Source organism: Petromyzon marinus, chromosome 41, assembly GCF_048934315.1.
Source record: "Petromyzon marinus isolate PM22_M1 ecotype Great Lakes invasive population chromosome 41, UKy_Petmar_22M1.pri1.0, whole genome shotgun sequence".
In the NCBI taxonomy this organism is placed as follows: Eukaryota; Metazoa; Chordata; class Hyperoartia; order Petromyzontiformes; family Petromyzontidae; genus Petromyzon; species Petromyzon marinus.
In genome coordinates this window covers 3,311,307-3,328,748 of record NC_133707.1, presented here as the reverse complement: position 1 = coordinate 3,328,748, position 17,442 = coordinate 3,311,307, and the positions used below count along the sequence as shown (strand labels likewise).

At 54.7% G+C, this 17,442-nt stretch overlaps 1 protein-coding gene across 5 annotated transcripts in view; it reads left to right on the top strand.

The window, feature by feature from the left end:
* The window catches only part of LOC116950969 (paladin-like), a 44,102-nt gene that overhangs the window by 4,963 nt on the left and 21,697 nt on the right, over window positions 1-17,442 (top strand). For all 5 annotated transcript variants that reach the window (XM_032969190.2, XM_076073235.1, XM_032969192.2 and 2 more), the window contains 9 exons: window positions 4,810-5,129; window positions 5,390-5,492; window positions 9,321-9,500; window positions 9,972-10,235; window positions 11,838-12,037; window positions 14,509-14,584; window positions 14,991-15,154; window positions 16,174-16,276; window positions 16,487-16,591. In XM_032969190.2, coding sequence (XP_032825081.1) covers window positions 4,810-5,129; window positions 5,390-5,492; window positions 9,321-9,500; window positions 9,972-10,235; window positions 11,838-12,037; window positions 14,509-14,584; window positions 14,991-15,154; window positions 16,174-16,276; window positions 16,487-16,591 — 1,515 coding nt within the window. The remainder of the gene's footprint in view (window positions 1-4,809; window positions 5,130-5,389; window positions 5,493-9,320; window positions 9,501-9,971; window positions 10,236-11,837; window positions 12,038-14,508; window positions 14,585-14,990; window positions 15,155-16,173; window positions 16,277-16,486; window positions 16,592-17,442) is intronic.

The window sequence follows — 17,442 nt, the reverse complement described above, 5'->3', positions numbered from 1 at the left end:
GTTGAAAATTGAGGGGAAAGATGGGAGGATTAATTCCGCATTGAGATGGAAATTAACTAAGTAAGCTCAACACAGATATTTTACGAAGTGCTTTGACCACTCCGCGGTAGCGGAAATGAAAAAAAAACATTTACCTCACAATTCAAAAAAACATCAACATAATGATAATAAAATAGCTGATTAACAATACGATGAGGGAAACAACGGTGAGCCCTTGAGATAGCGTCAGTGGATGTAACGTGGCTCGCACTAACTTGAAACAAAAGCCTTCATTGTACTGCACTTGTATGCGTTCGCAATGAATGCTCTACCCGCCCTCACCAACCAATCCGCGCTGACCAACGTGGTGAAGTATGGTCAAATATCCGCCAGTGACCCGCACGGGCGTGAGGATGGCCTCATCCAGCAGTGGATTGCACAAAAAGTGCTGTACACGTATGTACGTGTACTCATGTATGTATGTACACAGACACGTGTGTAGTGTCAGCGGAGTGGGGGACAAGGTTTTTCAGGAGCACCTTCTTTATTCAACACCTTCAGGTTCACAGGTTCGCCCTCGCGCTCTCCCTAGTCGTCTAGCCCAGCCTGAACACGACCCTGACCGTGTAGCACCGACGGCGCCGACCGAGACGGCCAACAACTCTCCGGCCGCGCGATATCCAGCGAAGACATCAGCGACGAAGGCGACGACAGCGACGATGACGAGACGAGTCCACTTCTCAGAACCGGCAGCCACGAGCTCCCGCTCTCCGCCGCTTTTATCCTCTCCGGCGCGGCCTGGCTCCGCCCTGGCCGCACCTCCCTTCTCAAACCCACTAGCGGGTTCCAGGGGCTTCCAGATGGGGTCTTCTATGACCCTTGCCCCAGTTCCTCCGCCCTGCCGACACACAGCCGTGTATAAGCTCACCGGAGTGTGTTCTGCTCGTCCACCGCAGTTGCCGTTGCTGGACAACAGGCGGCGCTATTACACTACACGTGTACTTGCCACCCACAAAACTTCAAGACTGTTCCCACAGCTCCATATTTAATGTATAAAACACCGCACAGCGTGGGTCGTTAAGACGAGCAGCATCGATGCGGGAGCATATAGGGTACGGTACAACAGTGAATTCTGCTGCCCCGCCATCTGCTGCCTAGCACGTAACACAGCCGTCCCATGACAAGCGAGGTTTAACCCCCGCTTGGCGTCCGAGATTGGCCTACCCCGTGGTTGTGTGGTGTCGCGCGCAGTCCTCGAGATGCCAGGGTGTGCTCCCGGTATTTGCAGAGGACGCCGGTTCGATGCCATCAACCCGGTGTAGCCCCAGTGTGCTGTTGTCAAGTCCCAGTGTAGCCCATAAGTCAGCCACAATCGCTCTCTCGTTCCCACAATAACATAAACACATCTGCCTGGAGCCGCAGCCGAACTTGTGCCAGGATAATTTTAGAAGGAATTCACTCTGCCCTGTGTGATTTAGAGGCGGGGGGGGGGGGGTATATATGAAGCCGTGGGAAGAGTGTTGTAGTTTGGAGGGGAGGTGAAGGCACGAAGGCATCTAGCCCCATTGAGGACATTGATGGAGGCACAGTTATTCCTGCTCTGCCCAGTCCAACATTTGGGCAGGCGGGGTGCGATATGTCTGACGTGACTCCGTCTGCCCCCAAGGTTCCCACTGGGTTGTGTGTGAGTTTGGCTGTGATGGGATATCTTCCCACGGTGGTGAAGTATGGCGTTGTGGCTGTGTGGTGGGTGACGCGACTCATTCGTCATGTCGCGGTCGTGAGAGCCAGGGTTGGGTTGGATACCAGGTGTTTGGGCAGCCGTTGAATCAGTGGTTCGGTGTGTTCATATGATCCAATTCTACGCTCGCCGCGTGGATTAATGGGCGGTTTATTTATTTAGGGTACCGCTCGCGCGAGAGAGCATGAGAGAGGGAGAGAGGCATGGAGAGAACGTCACAGAGACATGGTGTTCGGAGAGGGGGAGAGAGAGAGAGATAGAGAGATGGTCAATGGAAGGGAGAGCGTGAGAGAGAGAGGCAGACAATCTGAAGGAGAGAGAGGGCATGAGAGAGATGCTGAGAGCAGTGGGAGCATTAGAGGGATGGTGAATGAGAGGGAGAGCGAGTGGGGAGGGGGGGAGATGTTGGGGAGAGCGAGGGAGACGAAGGAAGGGCGCTAGACAGGAGGATGCACGCGAGAAACAAAAACAAAAAAACACCGGCTCGCTAAATTTAGCTCGTTGCCATGGAGACACGGCCAACAGCATTGCGGCATTGCCTGGCAACAGCCTCTTCATCTGTGGCTCGCGATGTGTGAGGATTCTGGGTAACCCCAGCGATATGAACAGCACCCCAGCCGTGTTTTAATTTAATGTTTGTATTTTTTTCTTCTTTTTGCTCAAAATTACCCTTCCCCCCCACCACCCCGTTCGCGCTATTATCGGCGTCGCGAGACGCAGACTCCATCCGCACTCTCGCGCTGGTGGGCAGTGGGCCCCAGATGTCCCAGAGCTTCCTCTTTGAGATCCCTTCAAGTGACCTCTGACCCACACAAGTAAAGGGGGGGGGCGCACTTCCCCCCCCCCAACCCACTCTGTCGCTGAGGATAATATGCTCACCCATCGTACGACAGGTCAACACAAGATTTAACAGTCTCAAGAGCTGGAATTTGCCCAAATTAAGTACAGCGCCAAATTGAACTCGAAGTTTTCTTTGTGCTAAGTCCCTGGTGACCAGGCCGAGACCGTGAACTCGCTGCACTCGAGAACCCGGTTTAGTAGCGGGGACCTGGAACCCGGATTTGAACTTCGGGTCGCAGCTGCGCTCTGACGCCCGAGCCACATTCATTGAAATTATTTAGATGATTTTGCTGCTATACATTTCCACGTGATGAGCCACTTTGTTTGAGCTGGTATGCGGGCTGAGCGACTCGCCACGCTGGAGACCCGGGAGTTAACGTGTCGCCACGGTGGTGAGACGTTAACTACTTCGCCGCCTGGTATGCAGGAGGACGTAGGTTCGATCCCGGCCCTGATGGCTGTATATTTGGAGTTTGCATGTCTCTCTCCCTGTAGTCGCATGGATTTTTCCCTCCACATTTAGAAATATGCATTTACAGTATTTGGCTGCTATGAATCTCCACGTGATAAACCACTTCGTTTGAGCCGTCATTTATGTCCAGGTCGCTTCTGAGAAAGAAGCTAATGGCTCAGTGGGTTTCACCTGGTAATAAAAACGATTGTTTTGTTTAATTTGTATATTTTACGTGGGTTTACCTTTCCCATAATTTGCACTCCTATCGTGTTTTGTATTGTTTGTTGTTGTAGCGTTTTCACCCACCCCTAATGGACATCTGTGAAAAAGAGCTTTATAGCTCCTTTAGTCTAAATTGTTTTACAGTCATCCACGAATAGACTGAGAAACTACTCAAAATAATAACGGTGACACATAACCGGTGATATTGCGTAATGTCTAATTTGCACTTTGAAATAATAATGACGAGAATAATTATCGTCAAAATGCAGTTTCCCTTAGGAAGCCTCACTGGGTCTCTGGAGTAGCTGTCAGGAGTGTGCTGTTACACGGGGGGATTTGACCGCTTCCAACAACGGCCGTTTGGCTTCTTGGGAAAGGAAACTGGGGAACAAAGAACATTGAAGTGGGTGACGCAGCTCCGCACAGATGTATTCAAGTATCCATCGCTGAACTTAACATCTCCTGGCCAACTCACAGCCAAGCCCCTCAAACCCTACATCACCTGCTCTTCGCTAGCAGCGTTCCACTCCAGTACTAACCGGGCTAAACCCTGGCATTGTACATTTAGAAAATTTCGTTTGGCAGCGATAATTGGATGGCATTGTAAGGTGCGGTGCTCTCAAATATCTATAAACGGGTTCATGGGATTGGCTTCTGAAGTAACTCATTGAAGTCATCTTCCAGGGAGGGCCCTTCTCTCTGACACGTAGCGACACGCCGAGGTCGAAACGGACGTTTCCTCCTCCTCCTTCCGTGAGATTATGCGGAGAGCATACGCGGATTTGCGTGCCAAGCGGCCAGTCAGGGAGGAATCCAGGCCGGAAGCCAGCCAGCAAAACTTGTTTTGTTCTCATACGGCATAGCCTGATAAAAAATAACTCCCCTCGCGCACCTCCAGACGCCGGCTGCTGGCGCCTCCGTGGCCCCACGTCCCTCGTGACCCCACGTCCCTCGTGGCCCCACGTGGCGATGAAAACGGAATGAAAGCCGAAACGACGGTCGATTTTTAAGTTTGATGTTTACGTTTTTTTCTTCTTTTAAAAACATAAAACATCACGAATCCGTGCGGCACAATATCCGCGAGTTCGTATTATATTGCACGTACGCGCTACCGGCTCCAGAGTATTATGCCTTTAAAAAAAGAAATCCGATGATTATCATACGTACAGTACATCCATGTAAGATAGATAAGATATGATGGTAATCTGTTTGACTAGGTATATAAGGTAGAACTACGGCTCTTAGCCAATTCACTGCTGGATGAAGGCCGCCCCACGCCGTTTCAGCCGTGGGGGGTTGGTTTATCGGTGAGGGGTTGGTGATGGGAGTTTGCGGGCCCAGAATCGGCTAAGATATTAAACGCCAATAATATTAGCTATTGGCCGGGAATCGAACTCAGATCGTTGGGTTCCATAGTGCCACGTGTTAACCACTGCGCCACCTATATGATAAAAGTCATATTAATTAAAATAAACTTAGTGTGATTTCACTCTGTAATGGTTGACGAGGAATAACTGTTACATTTTAAAAGCCACGCAAATGTTTATCCTCCCCCACCCCCTCTCCTCCCTAGACCCCCACCCTCTCCGCCCCCCTCCCCTCTCCAACACTCCAGGGGCCGAGGATCATGGGAACCACAGCGAGCACGGGGAGGCAGGCGGTATCCGTGGCAGCACAGTACTCCAGTTTCCATGGCGACGGACCGGCGAGCCGCCACCCGCCCTCCAGCGTCGCCGCCGCAGCGAGGACCAATTCGGCCATCTCCACGGCAACCATCATCTCCAACACATCAGCCGGTGGCGGCGGTGGCGTGGGTGGAGGCGGTTGTGCACAGTTGCCTGGCAATCGGGCAAAATCCATCATCACCAACAAGGTGGCACCGGTCGTCATCACGTGAGTGGGCAGCCTCTTGCGACTTAACCCAGCGGTGATTCTAGGACCCGGCAAACATGTAGAGAAGGGGGGGGGGGTGCACCTAGGGCTTAATCTTTCATTTTCTATAATGCTGGGATTATCGGCATAAGGCACGACAAATAAGACACGAGGTAGCACTGTCCATAATAAACCTGTATCATTGTACGCTTCTGACAAGAGCCATACAGCTCAGTGCACAACTACCGGGCAAAATAAAAAAAAAATATGTTGGTGTTCAGGTTTAACTGCAAGGAGGAGTTCCAGATCCACGATGAGAAGTCCCGAGCTGGGTACATCACGGGACGGATCGCAGACGGACACCGGGAGCACTACCTCATCCAGGTGACACACGCCACGCACAAAGATCCCCTCCCGTAGAGCCTCTAACAGCCTAGTGGGGCAAGTGCTCTTTGTGAGCGCCTATAAAGGCCCGCACGGCACACGGAAAGGGTGGGAAGCCAGCAGCTCACCCGCTCCGTGTTTGTCTCTCCTCAATGTTGATGTTTACACACCGCACCAGGTACTCGTTTAAGGTTGATGGAACCCGATCTAAGAGATTATTGGCTCACAGGGTAATTAAAAATAAACTACTACTACTCAAGGAGGTCCAGGACTGGTTCAGATATATTTATCACCAGTGCTCTAGCCTCCCCACACACACGCGCACGCCTGCACACAATCACACACTGACTCGCACAAAGACAACTATCCCCCGACTAGCTTTTAACAGACTTTTGAGGCAAGTGCTGTTAGCGAGCACCTATGAAGGCCGGCACGGCACACAAGGGAGTGGGTGGTCAACATCACGCCCGGCCACCTTTGTCTCCCCAGTGGCGATGTTTACATATCGCACCAGGTACTCATTTGAGGCTGAGTCGACCTAGGGGAGGCCCAAGACACGGTTCAAATAATCGTCACTTGTGTTGGCCGTGAGCGGGAATTGAACTCGGGTTGCCGGGTTCCTAGCGCAGCGCGCTAACCGCTACACGACCGCTCCCCACACACTCACACACATGTACACACACACACACGATAGGGTGACCACGCTGATGATGACGGTGATGGCGACTGTAACAACCACAGTGGTGGATGGTCAGGGCGGTCGTCACGTTGATGGTGATGGCCACAGCGATGTGCCGGGCTACCCTGATGGCAATGGTGATGGTAAGAGCCGTGGTGGTGATGGTGAATTCTGTCTGGAAACCAAGCCGTGGTGACCGTGATGGTGGCTGTGATGAGGGACTTGCCTGCCCGTGACTCACGAACTGCATTATTAAAGATTTTCATCAGTGTAACATTTAGAATAATTCTTGACATCACAAAGTGGAACGAAAAATGAAAAAAACACACGAAAAAGAGTACGATGGAGAGATGCCAGCTATATATAATCAGAGTAATATTCACCATTTACAATAACGACAGAGCATGTCTTGTCCCAATAGTACAGGGCCCTGTTTCATTACCTTTACAATCTAAAACCGCACCCCCACCCCTTATTGGGACAGTTGTCGAGATCGGCCTCTGTCAACGAGATCGGCCTCTGTCAACGTTTAGGCAAACGTTGACGGTATTTTTGTTTTTAATTCATCGCCCCTGGGACCTCCCCCCCAATTTGGCGAGGCGGGAACGTGGCCGGGCCGATGAACGCGTTGCGTGCGGGCAGGCGCGGACTCGCTGGGGACTCGTTAGACGCGAGCCGAGGGAACCGCGTTCGAGACATCGGCGGCGCGACGTGAGAGCACGGGGTGGTTGGTGTTGTTGTTGTTGCTGCTCTAGCACGTGCGTGTTGTTGCATCTGTGTGTGTTGCTTTCGTTGAATGCGTGTGCCTGGGGTGAAGGGTCTCTCTAGAGCTGCCTCTGGTGGAGGCCCTTGCACCAGCAGTGGCTCGAGCGGCTAGTGGCACGTGACCCGCGCGGCCACGCGCGTGCCCCCATTAAGGATGCAGCGGGCTGGCCGTGCCGGCACACGTGACGTGTCCCTGCGCCGATAGCCAGAGCCCCCCCCGGGGGGAACCGTCACCCGCATCGGCTCACAGTCCACCTGCACCCCCCCCCCCCCAACCGGAGCCCGGCGGGTTTCACATTACAAGCGAGCACCTCCACACCGTGAGCCAGGGCCTACGGTGCTGTGCGGTGGCAGATTGTCGTCGTTATCATCATCATCATCACAGCCATGGTCTATCTACTGCTGGATGGTGGCCTCCTCCCACCCCCCCCCCCCCTCCTCAAGCCATCATCGTCTGTAGCGGTCCAGCGTCGTGGCGTCTCGCTTCTTGCTGCTGCTGCTGGTGACCTCGCCGCTACGTCTCGGCCATGGACGTCCTGTCGGCCGTCTCTCCCTCCTTTTGCTGCCGCTCCGTTGTTCGTCTCGACCGCGGGGACATCGTCCCTTCTCACTCGCGGCGCGCGCTGCCCAAACCCCACCCGACGTTGCATGCGGCCAATAATAATAATGACAAAAATATGATAATTCCCGTTCGTATCGCGCGCGGAATTCTTGCGGCGATTCGCCGACCCGGTTACGCCTCGAACGTGAGCACCTTCTCCGGTCCACGTGTTGCTCTCCCCATCTCGGCGTGACTCGCCACCCCTCCTCCTCTTCCTCCATGCTTCTCTGCACGTGTGTAGTGTTTCAGCTTGTGTTCCACGTTACGTGTCAATGCCCCGTGATTTCCGAATCCCGTGTCATGGCAGAATAGCAATGTCCACGAACCCTAATTCGTGGACATTGCTATTCTGCTCTAATGAATACGGCGTCTGCCACGACGTTTTGGAAGGCTGAAAACCCAGTGGCAGATGCCCGAGATGATTATGCTTTTGCTGTTGCATGTGCCGTGTGAAATGCTGCTGCTGCTGCTGTTGCCGCTGGCCACAGCGACGATGCTGCTGCTGTAGACGCTGCTGCCGCCATCCCGACAGGCTGTACGTGACTGAGGGGGTGAGATGTATTGGTGAAAGGAGTTAAGTAGGGTGATAGAGAGCTTCGAGAATAAGGTGGTGGTGACTGACGGCGATGACTGATGGATATGCCAGCAATGATAGTTTTTTTTTATGATAATGGGCAATGCGGTGTGATGATGGTTATGATGCAAATGGGGGGTTGTGATGATGGTAATGGCGGTGGTGATGATGCAATGGGGGGTTGTGATGATGATGCAATGGGGGTTGTGATGATGGTACTGGTGGTGATGATGCAGTGGGTGGTTGTGATGGTGGTGATGGCGGTGCTGATGATGCAATGGGGGGGGGGTGGAGGTTGTGATGATGGCGATGGTCGTTCGGTCGCATCTTGCGTTACTCGGTTCCATTTCCCCGTCACGCCCGACCACGTGACCCCGTCTCTCAGCGCCGCGTTTAATCCTCCCCTCTTGGGACCAAGGATTTATCCTCCTCGCGGTCACCTGCGGGACTTCGGGGAATCCCCGGCCGGGTGTGGCTCACGACCTCGGTCGGTGACCTCCGCCAAAGGGAAGCGTTTTGGGTGGCATATTCTCTCCAATCTGGGAGTTATTTTTGGTTTACACTGTCGCGTTGCAGTCCACCGGGTTGCGAGGATTCCGCGTTCAGGTTCTCCCCATAGCGGCCCAAAAAGGCCCCGGCGATCGCGACGTGCCGCCCCACGAGAACGTGCGCGCGTCTCGTAGACATCGGCTGTAGAGACAACAAAGGTGAACGAAACCTCCCTCCAGTCAGCGGTAGTAACTCTGTCTCCCCCCCTTCAGACATTCGCATCGCCGAGAGAGGAGCTGCTGGCTCACCATGTGTCACGGTTGAGCCTCCCAGAGAGTTGATATCTTTACCGTGCGCGGTCATGGATGTTAAATATATATTTGACCGATTGCCAGGTAAAGCCCACTGAGATGTATAGCATTTTTTCCAGAAGAGATCTGGCCACAAGTGATAGCTCGACGAAGTGGGCTTATCATCATTCATATTAGCAGCAAAATTCTCTAAACACATGGAGGGAAAAACCTGAGGACCCGGAGAAAGATCCACGGGACCACAGGGAGAAACATGCAGATTCCAAATATACAGCAGGCGTCAAGGTCAGAATCGAACCCACGATGTCCTGCAGACCAGGCGAGGGAGATAACATCTCACCACCGTGGCACCTTGATTGGGATGATCTGTCGCCCCCCCACCCACACCCCCTCTCCACTCCCCGTCCAGGGCAAGTACTTCCTGGTGAGGGACCAGCCCCGGGGGGCCGATGTGCTGGGCACGGTATCGCAACGCGGGGCCCCCAATTTCCGGCAGGCTCAAAACGGCCTCCCTGTCTACGGCATGGGGCAGCCGTCCCCGGCGGGCCTGCTCAGCGTGCTGCAGGGCATGTGTGACGCCGGCCACACCGTGAGAGCCCAACACACGCGCACCACACCACACCACACACGAACGCACACGAACGCACACGCGCACGTGGCCAGGGATCTGGTGGAACACATATTACTGCCCTTTATTAGTACACTGCTGGATGAAGGCCGCCCCACGCTGTGTCGATCATGGCGGTTGTCTGACCATACTTCCCCACGCCGGCCCCTGCGGGTTGGTGAAGTAGGTGGGGGGGGGGGGGGGGGGTGAGCCGTGCGCACATTTACGTGTCCGTGCGTGTTTGTCTGCGATGCATCAGCACTGGGAGACAAAGGCGGCCGGGCGCGGTTTGTGGCCACGCAACCCTCCCCTGGCGTGCCGTTCCGGCCTCAACAAGGCGCTCGCTATCGGCGCTCGCCCCACCGACGGTCGGTCGCAAGCTACGCGCGGGGGGCGGGGGGGGGGGTAGGGGAGGCGACCTCCGCCTGCGGGTGCGCGCGGTGTCCCCCGCAGGAGCTGCTGCTCGTGAACCTCCGCGGGGACCCCGTGGTCTTCCTGCCGCGCACCGGCCCGGACGACGACGACGACTTCACGGCGTTCGTTCCGCGCCGGCCGGGCTGCCCCCTCGACGTCCCGCGCCCCCCCGCCCCGCCGGTGCCGCCGGCGCCTCCGCACGCCGGCCCCGCCGCGTGGGGTCACCGCGGCGGGCGCTGCAGGAGCCGTGGCGGTTGGGCCGGCCGGGAGGTGGACGCCCTGGAGCTGAGCATCCGCCGGGAGGTGAGAGGGAGGGAAGGGAGGGAGGGAGGGAAGGGGAGGGAGGGAGGGAGGGAGGGAGGGAGGGAGGGAGGGAGGGAGGGAGGGAGGGAGGGAGGGAGGGAGGGAGGCCGCGCTCTCGCCGGTACCGGGAAGTGGCCGCTCAGTGGGCACGCTGTAGCGGCCGCTTTCGCTTCGTCTCCCCGGTGGACGAACTTCCAACTGTTGGGGGATGGAGCGTTTTGCCGGCCGTCTCAGGCGTGGGTTTCCTCCGTGCGCTCCGTTGTTCTCCTGCACGGATAAACGCATTCATTCATTCATTGAGGGAGTCGGCCAAACATTGCAATGTAGGGCCACAGAGCTCGGGCGATTGTTGGCCACGCCGGCTCTGGCTGCCTTGCCGCTCGACTGCGGCTTCCCGCGCCTCTGAATCTCTCCGTGCTCTGTCTGCGAGACAGCGAACGAGCACTGCTTGCGGTAGAAATTCTCGATTGTTATCGTGATATATATACAGAATATTTGAAAAAGATGGACCCTATTTTAAATCGCTATACCTCTGTAACCACGAACCGCCCATGAATGAAATGCTTACCACTTGAAAGGGCGGGGCATAGAGAGGGCGGGGGCATAGAGAGGGCGGGGCACAGAGAGGGCGGGGCATAGAGTTTCAAATAATTTCCGCTAGACGCCTCTCCCAGCGCACAAACAGCCCCTAGCCTCACGTCATTCGCGAGGCGGTGAACCCCGCAACACAAGGGGCGTTTTGCGTTCTGCAGTTCAGCAAGACTGAATCCGTAATTGCGGTGCAGCGTGCGTTTCATCACACCCTGCGACTTTTTCTTGTGGGGATACGTCAAAGGCCGTGGTGTTTTTGTGCCACCATTAGCGGCTAATCTGTGAGACCTCAAAAAGAAAATCACGGCCGCGGTGACTGCAGTGGAAGAAGACTTCACTTTGAGACAGGGGCGGAGCCAGGGGGGGTGACAGGGGTGACATTCTGCGTATAAGTGTACGACACTCGGTCTGGCGGACTCCGTGCAACTGCATCGTCAGAGTGTGTCGCCAACCGATGGCGTCTAGTTCAACAGCCTGACTCTCTAACCATTCTTGAAATAAAAATTTGTTGAGTGTCTACCCGGGCTGAAAATCCTGGCTCCGCCCCTGCTTTGAGAGGCGTTCGGGACGAATTCAACGATCGTCTCGATGTTGTCCGTACAGCAGGCGGAGGGCACACATAGAGCATTTATAAAATGGTTAGTAAAACTTGATCATTGATTCAACTGTTTGTCACGTGACGTGTAATTTTAACATGTTGCCATCGTGAAATATACTGCTTTGAAATTGGGTCCATCGTTGTTGAACACCCTGTATTTACTCTGTATATGTTGAACTTCTTTCCACACCGTACGTAGCCAACCTTGCTAATCGGAGGTGCGGGGGAACGACAACAAACTAAACACAAATATCAGTTCAAAATAAATCATTTCGCTCCAGTGCCTACCTAATATCGGAAGGGAGAGCGTTCCAGACGGCCGCAGGAGCGCTCCTGAAAGCACGCGATGCTGCGACCGCCTTGCGATGAATGTCCGTGGTGTCGGTGATGTCCCTCCACCTCGCCCCGAGTAGATTCTGGACTTTGCGTCACTGAAGCAGAACACGTACTACGTGTACGAGGAGCTGGACGCCACCGCCTTCCCTGGCGGTGGCGGCGGTGGCGGCGCCGCCACCGCCGGAGCGGCGCTGCCGTGCCGGCTTAGCGAGGACGACGATGTGCGGACCAGCGAGGAGGTGTTCTGTCGGCCGCTCTTCACCGTGCCGGGCCTGCGGTGAGTCCGGCAACGGGCTCACCGCACTCACTCTCACCACGCTCACCACGCTCACCGCACTCACTCTACCCACGCTCACCACGCTCACCACGCTCACTCTCACCGCACTCACTCTCACCACACTCACTCTCACCACACTCACCACGCTCACCACACTCACCACGCTCACCGCACTCACCACGCTCCCCACGCTCACGCTCACCACACTCACCACGCTCACCACACTCACCACGCTCACTCTCACCGCACTCACCACGCTCCCCACGCTCACTCTCACCACACTCACCGCGCTCACCACATACTCACACTCTCACCACACACACCACACACTCACACTCTCACCATACTCACCACACTCACCACACTCTCACCACACTCACCACACTCACTCTCACCACGCTCACTCTCACCACACTCACCACACACTCACACTCTCACCACACACACCTCACACTCACACTCCCACCATACTCACCACACACAGCACACACTCAGCACACTCACCACACACTCTCACCACACTCACCACACACTCACACTCGCACCACACACACCACACACTCACACTCTCACCACACGGACCACACACTCACCACACACATCACACTCTCACCACACACTCACCACACACTCACACTCTCACCATACACACACTCTCACCATACACACACTCACACTCTCACCATCACCATACACACACTCAGACTCTCACCATACACGCACTCACACTCTCACTACACACATCACACTATCACCACACACTCACCACACCGATTCTCACCGCCACCAGGAGGCGGCGATCTTGAGCTGGGATCGTTTCGCTCAATCTCACTGCCTCCGTGACGTGAGAGCGATGCCACGAGTCGGGGTGATGTGATTAACTGGTAACTCGGTACCGTAGTTACGTGGCGATGTTGATGTTGTGGTGATGTTGCGACTCCCAAGTTGATGTTTTTTTTCAGCATTTGAGCGCTCCTTTGCCCGGAGTGATGTCGTGGCGATGTCGTTACTCGATGTGTTGATGTCGTCGTGATGGTGTGATTGATTATGTCGTCATGATGCGGTGACGGTGAAGTAGCGATGTAGTTGGTGATGTTGCAGCTGTGCCCGTGGTGATGTGATGCTTTGGTGACGTCGTGGTGATGTATTGATGTCATCAAGATGTTGCGATACCCGTTGTGATAATATAGTGGTTATGTGGTGATGATGTGGATATGCCCTTGGTGATGTGGTGATGATGCGGTGACGATGAAGTGATGATTCGGTGACGAGATGGTGATGATGCGGTGATGATGTAGGATGACGTGGTGATGATGTGGTGATGATGCGGTGATGATGTGGTAATGACGTGGTGATGATGTGGTGATGATGCGGTGATGATGTGGTAATGACGTGGTGATGATGTGGTGATGATGCGGTGATGATGTGGTAATTACGTGGTGATGATGTGGTGATGATGCGGTGATGATGTGGTGATGATGCGGTGATGATGTGGTGATGATGCGGTGATGATGTGGTGATGACGTGGTGATGATGCGGTGATGATGCGGTGATGATGTGGTAATGACGTGGTGATGATGCGGTGATGATGTGGTAATGACGTGGTGATGATGTGGTGATGATGCGGTGATGATGTGGTAATGACGTGGTGATGATGTGGTGATGATGCGGTGATGATGTGGTAATGACGTGGTGATGATGCGGTGATGATGCAGTGATGTTGTGGTAATGACGTGGTGATGATGCGGTGATGATGCGGTGATGTGGTGATGATGTGGTGATGATGTGGTTATGACGTGGTGATGATGTGGTGATGATTTGATAATGACGTGGTGATGATGTGGTGATGATGCGGTAATGTTGTGGTAATGACGTGGTGATGATGTGGTAATGACGTGGTGATGATGTGGTGATGATGTGGTAATGCCGTGGTGATGATGCGGTGATGATGTGGTGATGATGCGGTGATGTTGTGGTAATGACGTAGTGATGATGTGGTGATGATGCGGTGATGATGTGGTAATGACGTGGTGATGATGTGGTGATGATGCGGTGATGTTGTGGTAATGACGTGGTGATGATGTGGTGATGATTTGGTGATGATGTGGTAATGACGTGGTGATGATGCGGTGATGATGTGGTAATGACGTGGTAATGTGGTGATGATGATGCGGTGATGTTGTGGTAATGACGTGGTGATTATGTGGTGATGATGTGGTGATGATGTGGTAATGACTTGGTGATGATGCGGTGATGATTTGATAATGACGTGGTGATGATGTGGTGATGATGCAGTGATGTTGTGGTAATGACGTGGTGATGTTGTGGTAATGATGTGGTGATGATGTGGTGATGATGTGGTGATAATGCGGTGATGATGTGGTGATGATGCGGTGATGATGTGATGATGATGCGGTGATGATGCAGTGATGTTGTGGGAATGACGTGGTGATGATGCGGTGATGATGTAGGTATGCCCGGATCCCGTTCCCAGTGGAGGGAGCTCCTGACGAAGAGGCCTTTGACGACTTCATCAACCTCATCCGTGTACGTCTGCCCCAAAAACATAGTACCCATCACATCACGGCCGTAGTGATGGTAATGGCGTTGTAGGGGATGTTGGTGATGATGGTAGTTATAATAATGGTTGTGATGATGAATAGAATGCAGATAATGATGCACAGTAATTGTAGCGACGGTCAATATGATGATTATGATGACATCTTTGTCCTAAGTGCAGCAGCATACGGGCCTAGCGATGATGATGTCGGTGATGATGATGGTGTTGATGATGACAATGATGGTATTCGATTGGAAATGACGATGACCACGATGATGGTATTTATGGTGATGGATATTATTGATGACGACAATGAAAATGGTGTTGATGATGAGTATGTTGCCATAGTGAGATGATGATGATGATGATGACGATGTTGTTGTGTCGGTGCAGCAGAGCCCAGGCCTCGTGGGCCACGAGGTGGCCACCGGCGCCACCGTGGCGCCAGCGCCGGCCTTCCTCTTCACCTGCCGCAGCGGCACCGGCTGCACCACCCTGGGCATGGCCCTCGCCTGCCTGTTGCTCGGCCACCGCCTCGGCTTCCCGGCCACACCACGGTGAGGCCCACCCCCTCGCCACCACCACCCCTTCCCCCCCACCACCACAATTCGTACCTCCTCCCCCCAACCATCACCACCACCACCCCCCTTTCTGCAACCACGGCCACCACAATCTGTACCTCCACCCCCAAACATCACCACCCCCCTTCCCCCCCCACCACCACAATCCGTAGCTCCCCTTCACCGCCACCCCCGCCCGGCAATCTTCTCTCCACGTAGGGTTGCCAACTCTTGACTGAAGCTATTCCAGAAGATGTTTTTATTATTTCATGGACGTATATTTTTGTCATTGTTTAGAAACATTTTTATTTCATGTTGAGCATTAAATGAGATGATGGCACTTTTGAGTGGCAGATTTGCACCGGCAAGGCGCCACGCGTATATATATGCTAACAAAAATGAAATTGTCTTGAAATATCCGATGATTAAAATCTCCCGTTGTGATCTCAGCAGTCACCGGGAGGAGATCGATGCTGATTCCGGTAGAGACTCCCAGTCAATCCGGGAGGATGGTTGACAACCCCACCTTCGCGTGATTATCGAAACAACCTACTCCCGTACTCTCAGCACGTTGAGGGGATTATATCTGGCGATGCAGGGTATTGAGCGGGCCGCAGTGAGAGGTGGGGCAGTCTTCCCTGGGCCTCTGGACACGAGCAAGGGGGCTGCAGAAACAGCTGTGGAGGGCCTCTAGAGGTGGCCGGGGGGGCTTCAAACGGCATTTCCCCCTCGGGCCTCCCAAAGAAACGGCCATTGGTGGCCCTGGGTTGGACACAGCGTGTGTGTACACACACACACACACATCACAATCAGAATCTTTATGTAGACTGGAGGAATCCGATGGGCTATGAAGCTCTTTTTCACAGACGTCCATGTACGTATACAGTGTCGACACGCCATCGCGTCCCTCGAGATGCCGTACAAGAATGGCGAGTGCGTTTTTTATTTACTATGGGGGTTGATGTCTTCGTGCGTGCGTGCGTGTGGGCGGTGGGGGTGGTGCTGGCGCCCGCTAGGCCTGGCGATGGCGCAGCAGCGGAGACCCCTCCCATCCCACGGCTCCACTTGATAACGAGCTTCCTCGACATCGTCCCCGACGCGCAGCAGATCCTCGACGAGGTGCGCTCACTCGGACACGTGACGCCGCCCTTTCCCACGCCACCCTGTGCCACACAGCGCTCTCCCACGCCACCCTGCAGTGTGGTTGTTGGTTCTCGTTGACTGCCATGACGTTGTCTCTTGGGACAATGCTTTTTGGATGTTGTGCCATCGTTGTCTCGTCAAGTCGACTGTGCGGTTGCTGCGTGGTGGTGGTTGCGGGTGTTGCAGGTGGACTGTGCGGTTGCCATGTGCTCGGAGTTGTGCAGCCTGTCGGGCGCCGTCTACGAGGACAAGGAGAGGCTGGAGGCCGTCGCGGATGATCGCCAGTCGCAGGTGAGCGAGCAGCACCTGGCCAATGCCTCTGCTCCGGCTGGCTCGGCGCTCAGGGACACCGAGCCTAGGGGCCGAGTTTCAGCTGCCCGTGGTTACACCGCGATCTCCGGATCGAGCGCGGCGGTTCCTGTTCGCGCGCCCATCGGTGACCGGTGCGGGAGCGTCAGCTCTCCACAGTCTGACCGCGGCTGGCCGGCTGAGACTCGGATTCAAGCCCGGGATTGTCGGTTGAGCTGGCAGATTGGGCCACTCCAGAAATTTAAGGGATGCATTGAAGCACGAATCCACCGCACTCCAACTGAATCCATATCCCGGCTAAATAATCCGGACGCGGACTTCCAAGTTGCCATCAACCGAAACGTATGCGAGGAAGTCGTCTCTGACACCTCCATGATCATTCCACTGCTGGATGAAGGCCTCCCCCGGCCGCTGCGAAGAGGCCGTGCCGACGATGAAACGCGTGCCGCTTCTTCACCGACTCGGGGAGTGAGAGAAAGAGGAAAAAAAACTCTCCGAAGCTGACAGCCCGTAGCCACGGTAGCGGGGAAACCAAACAGAAACCCGACACACCGCTGCGGCCGTGTACTTTTCCCGGGAAATTAAACGAGCCCCCCCCCATCCTACCGCCCCCCCCCCTCCCTCCCCCAGCGGAAGCTGCCCATCAGCGAGACCCCCGACCGCTCGTCAGGGTCACGGTGATTCTTACCCAGTGCCCCCGCGCACCCCGGCCAGGGCGGGGTTTCGATCGAGAGCGATGGGAAATGCAAGAACCACAGCCGGGGGGCCCCTAACCCGAGTCCTCTAATCTACAATGGGAAAGAAAGATGTTGAATTAGTCACGCGCGTGATTC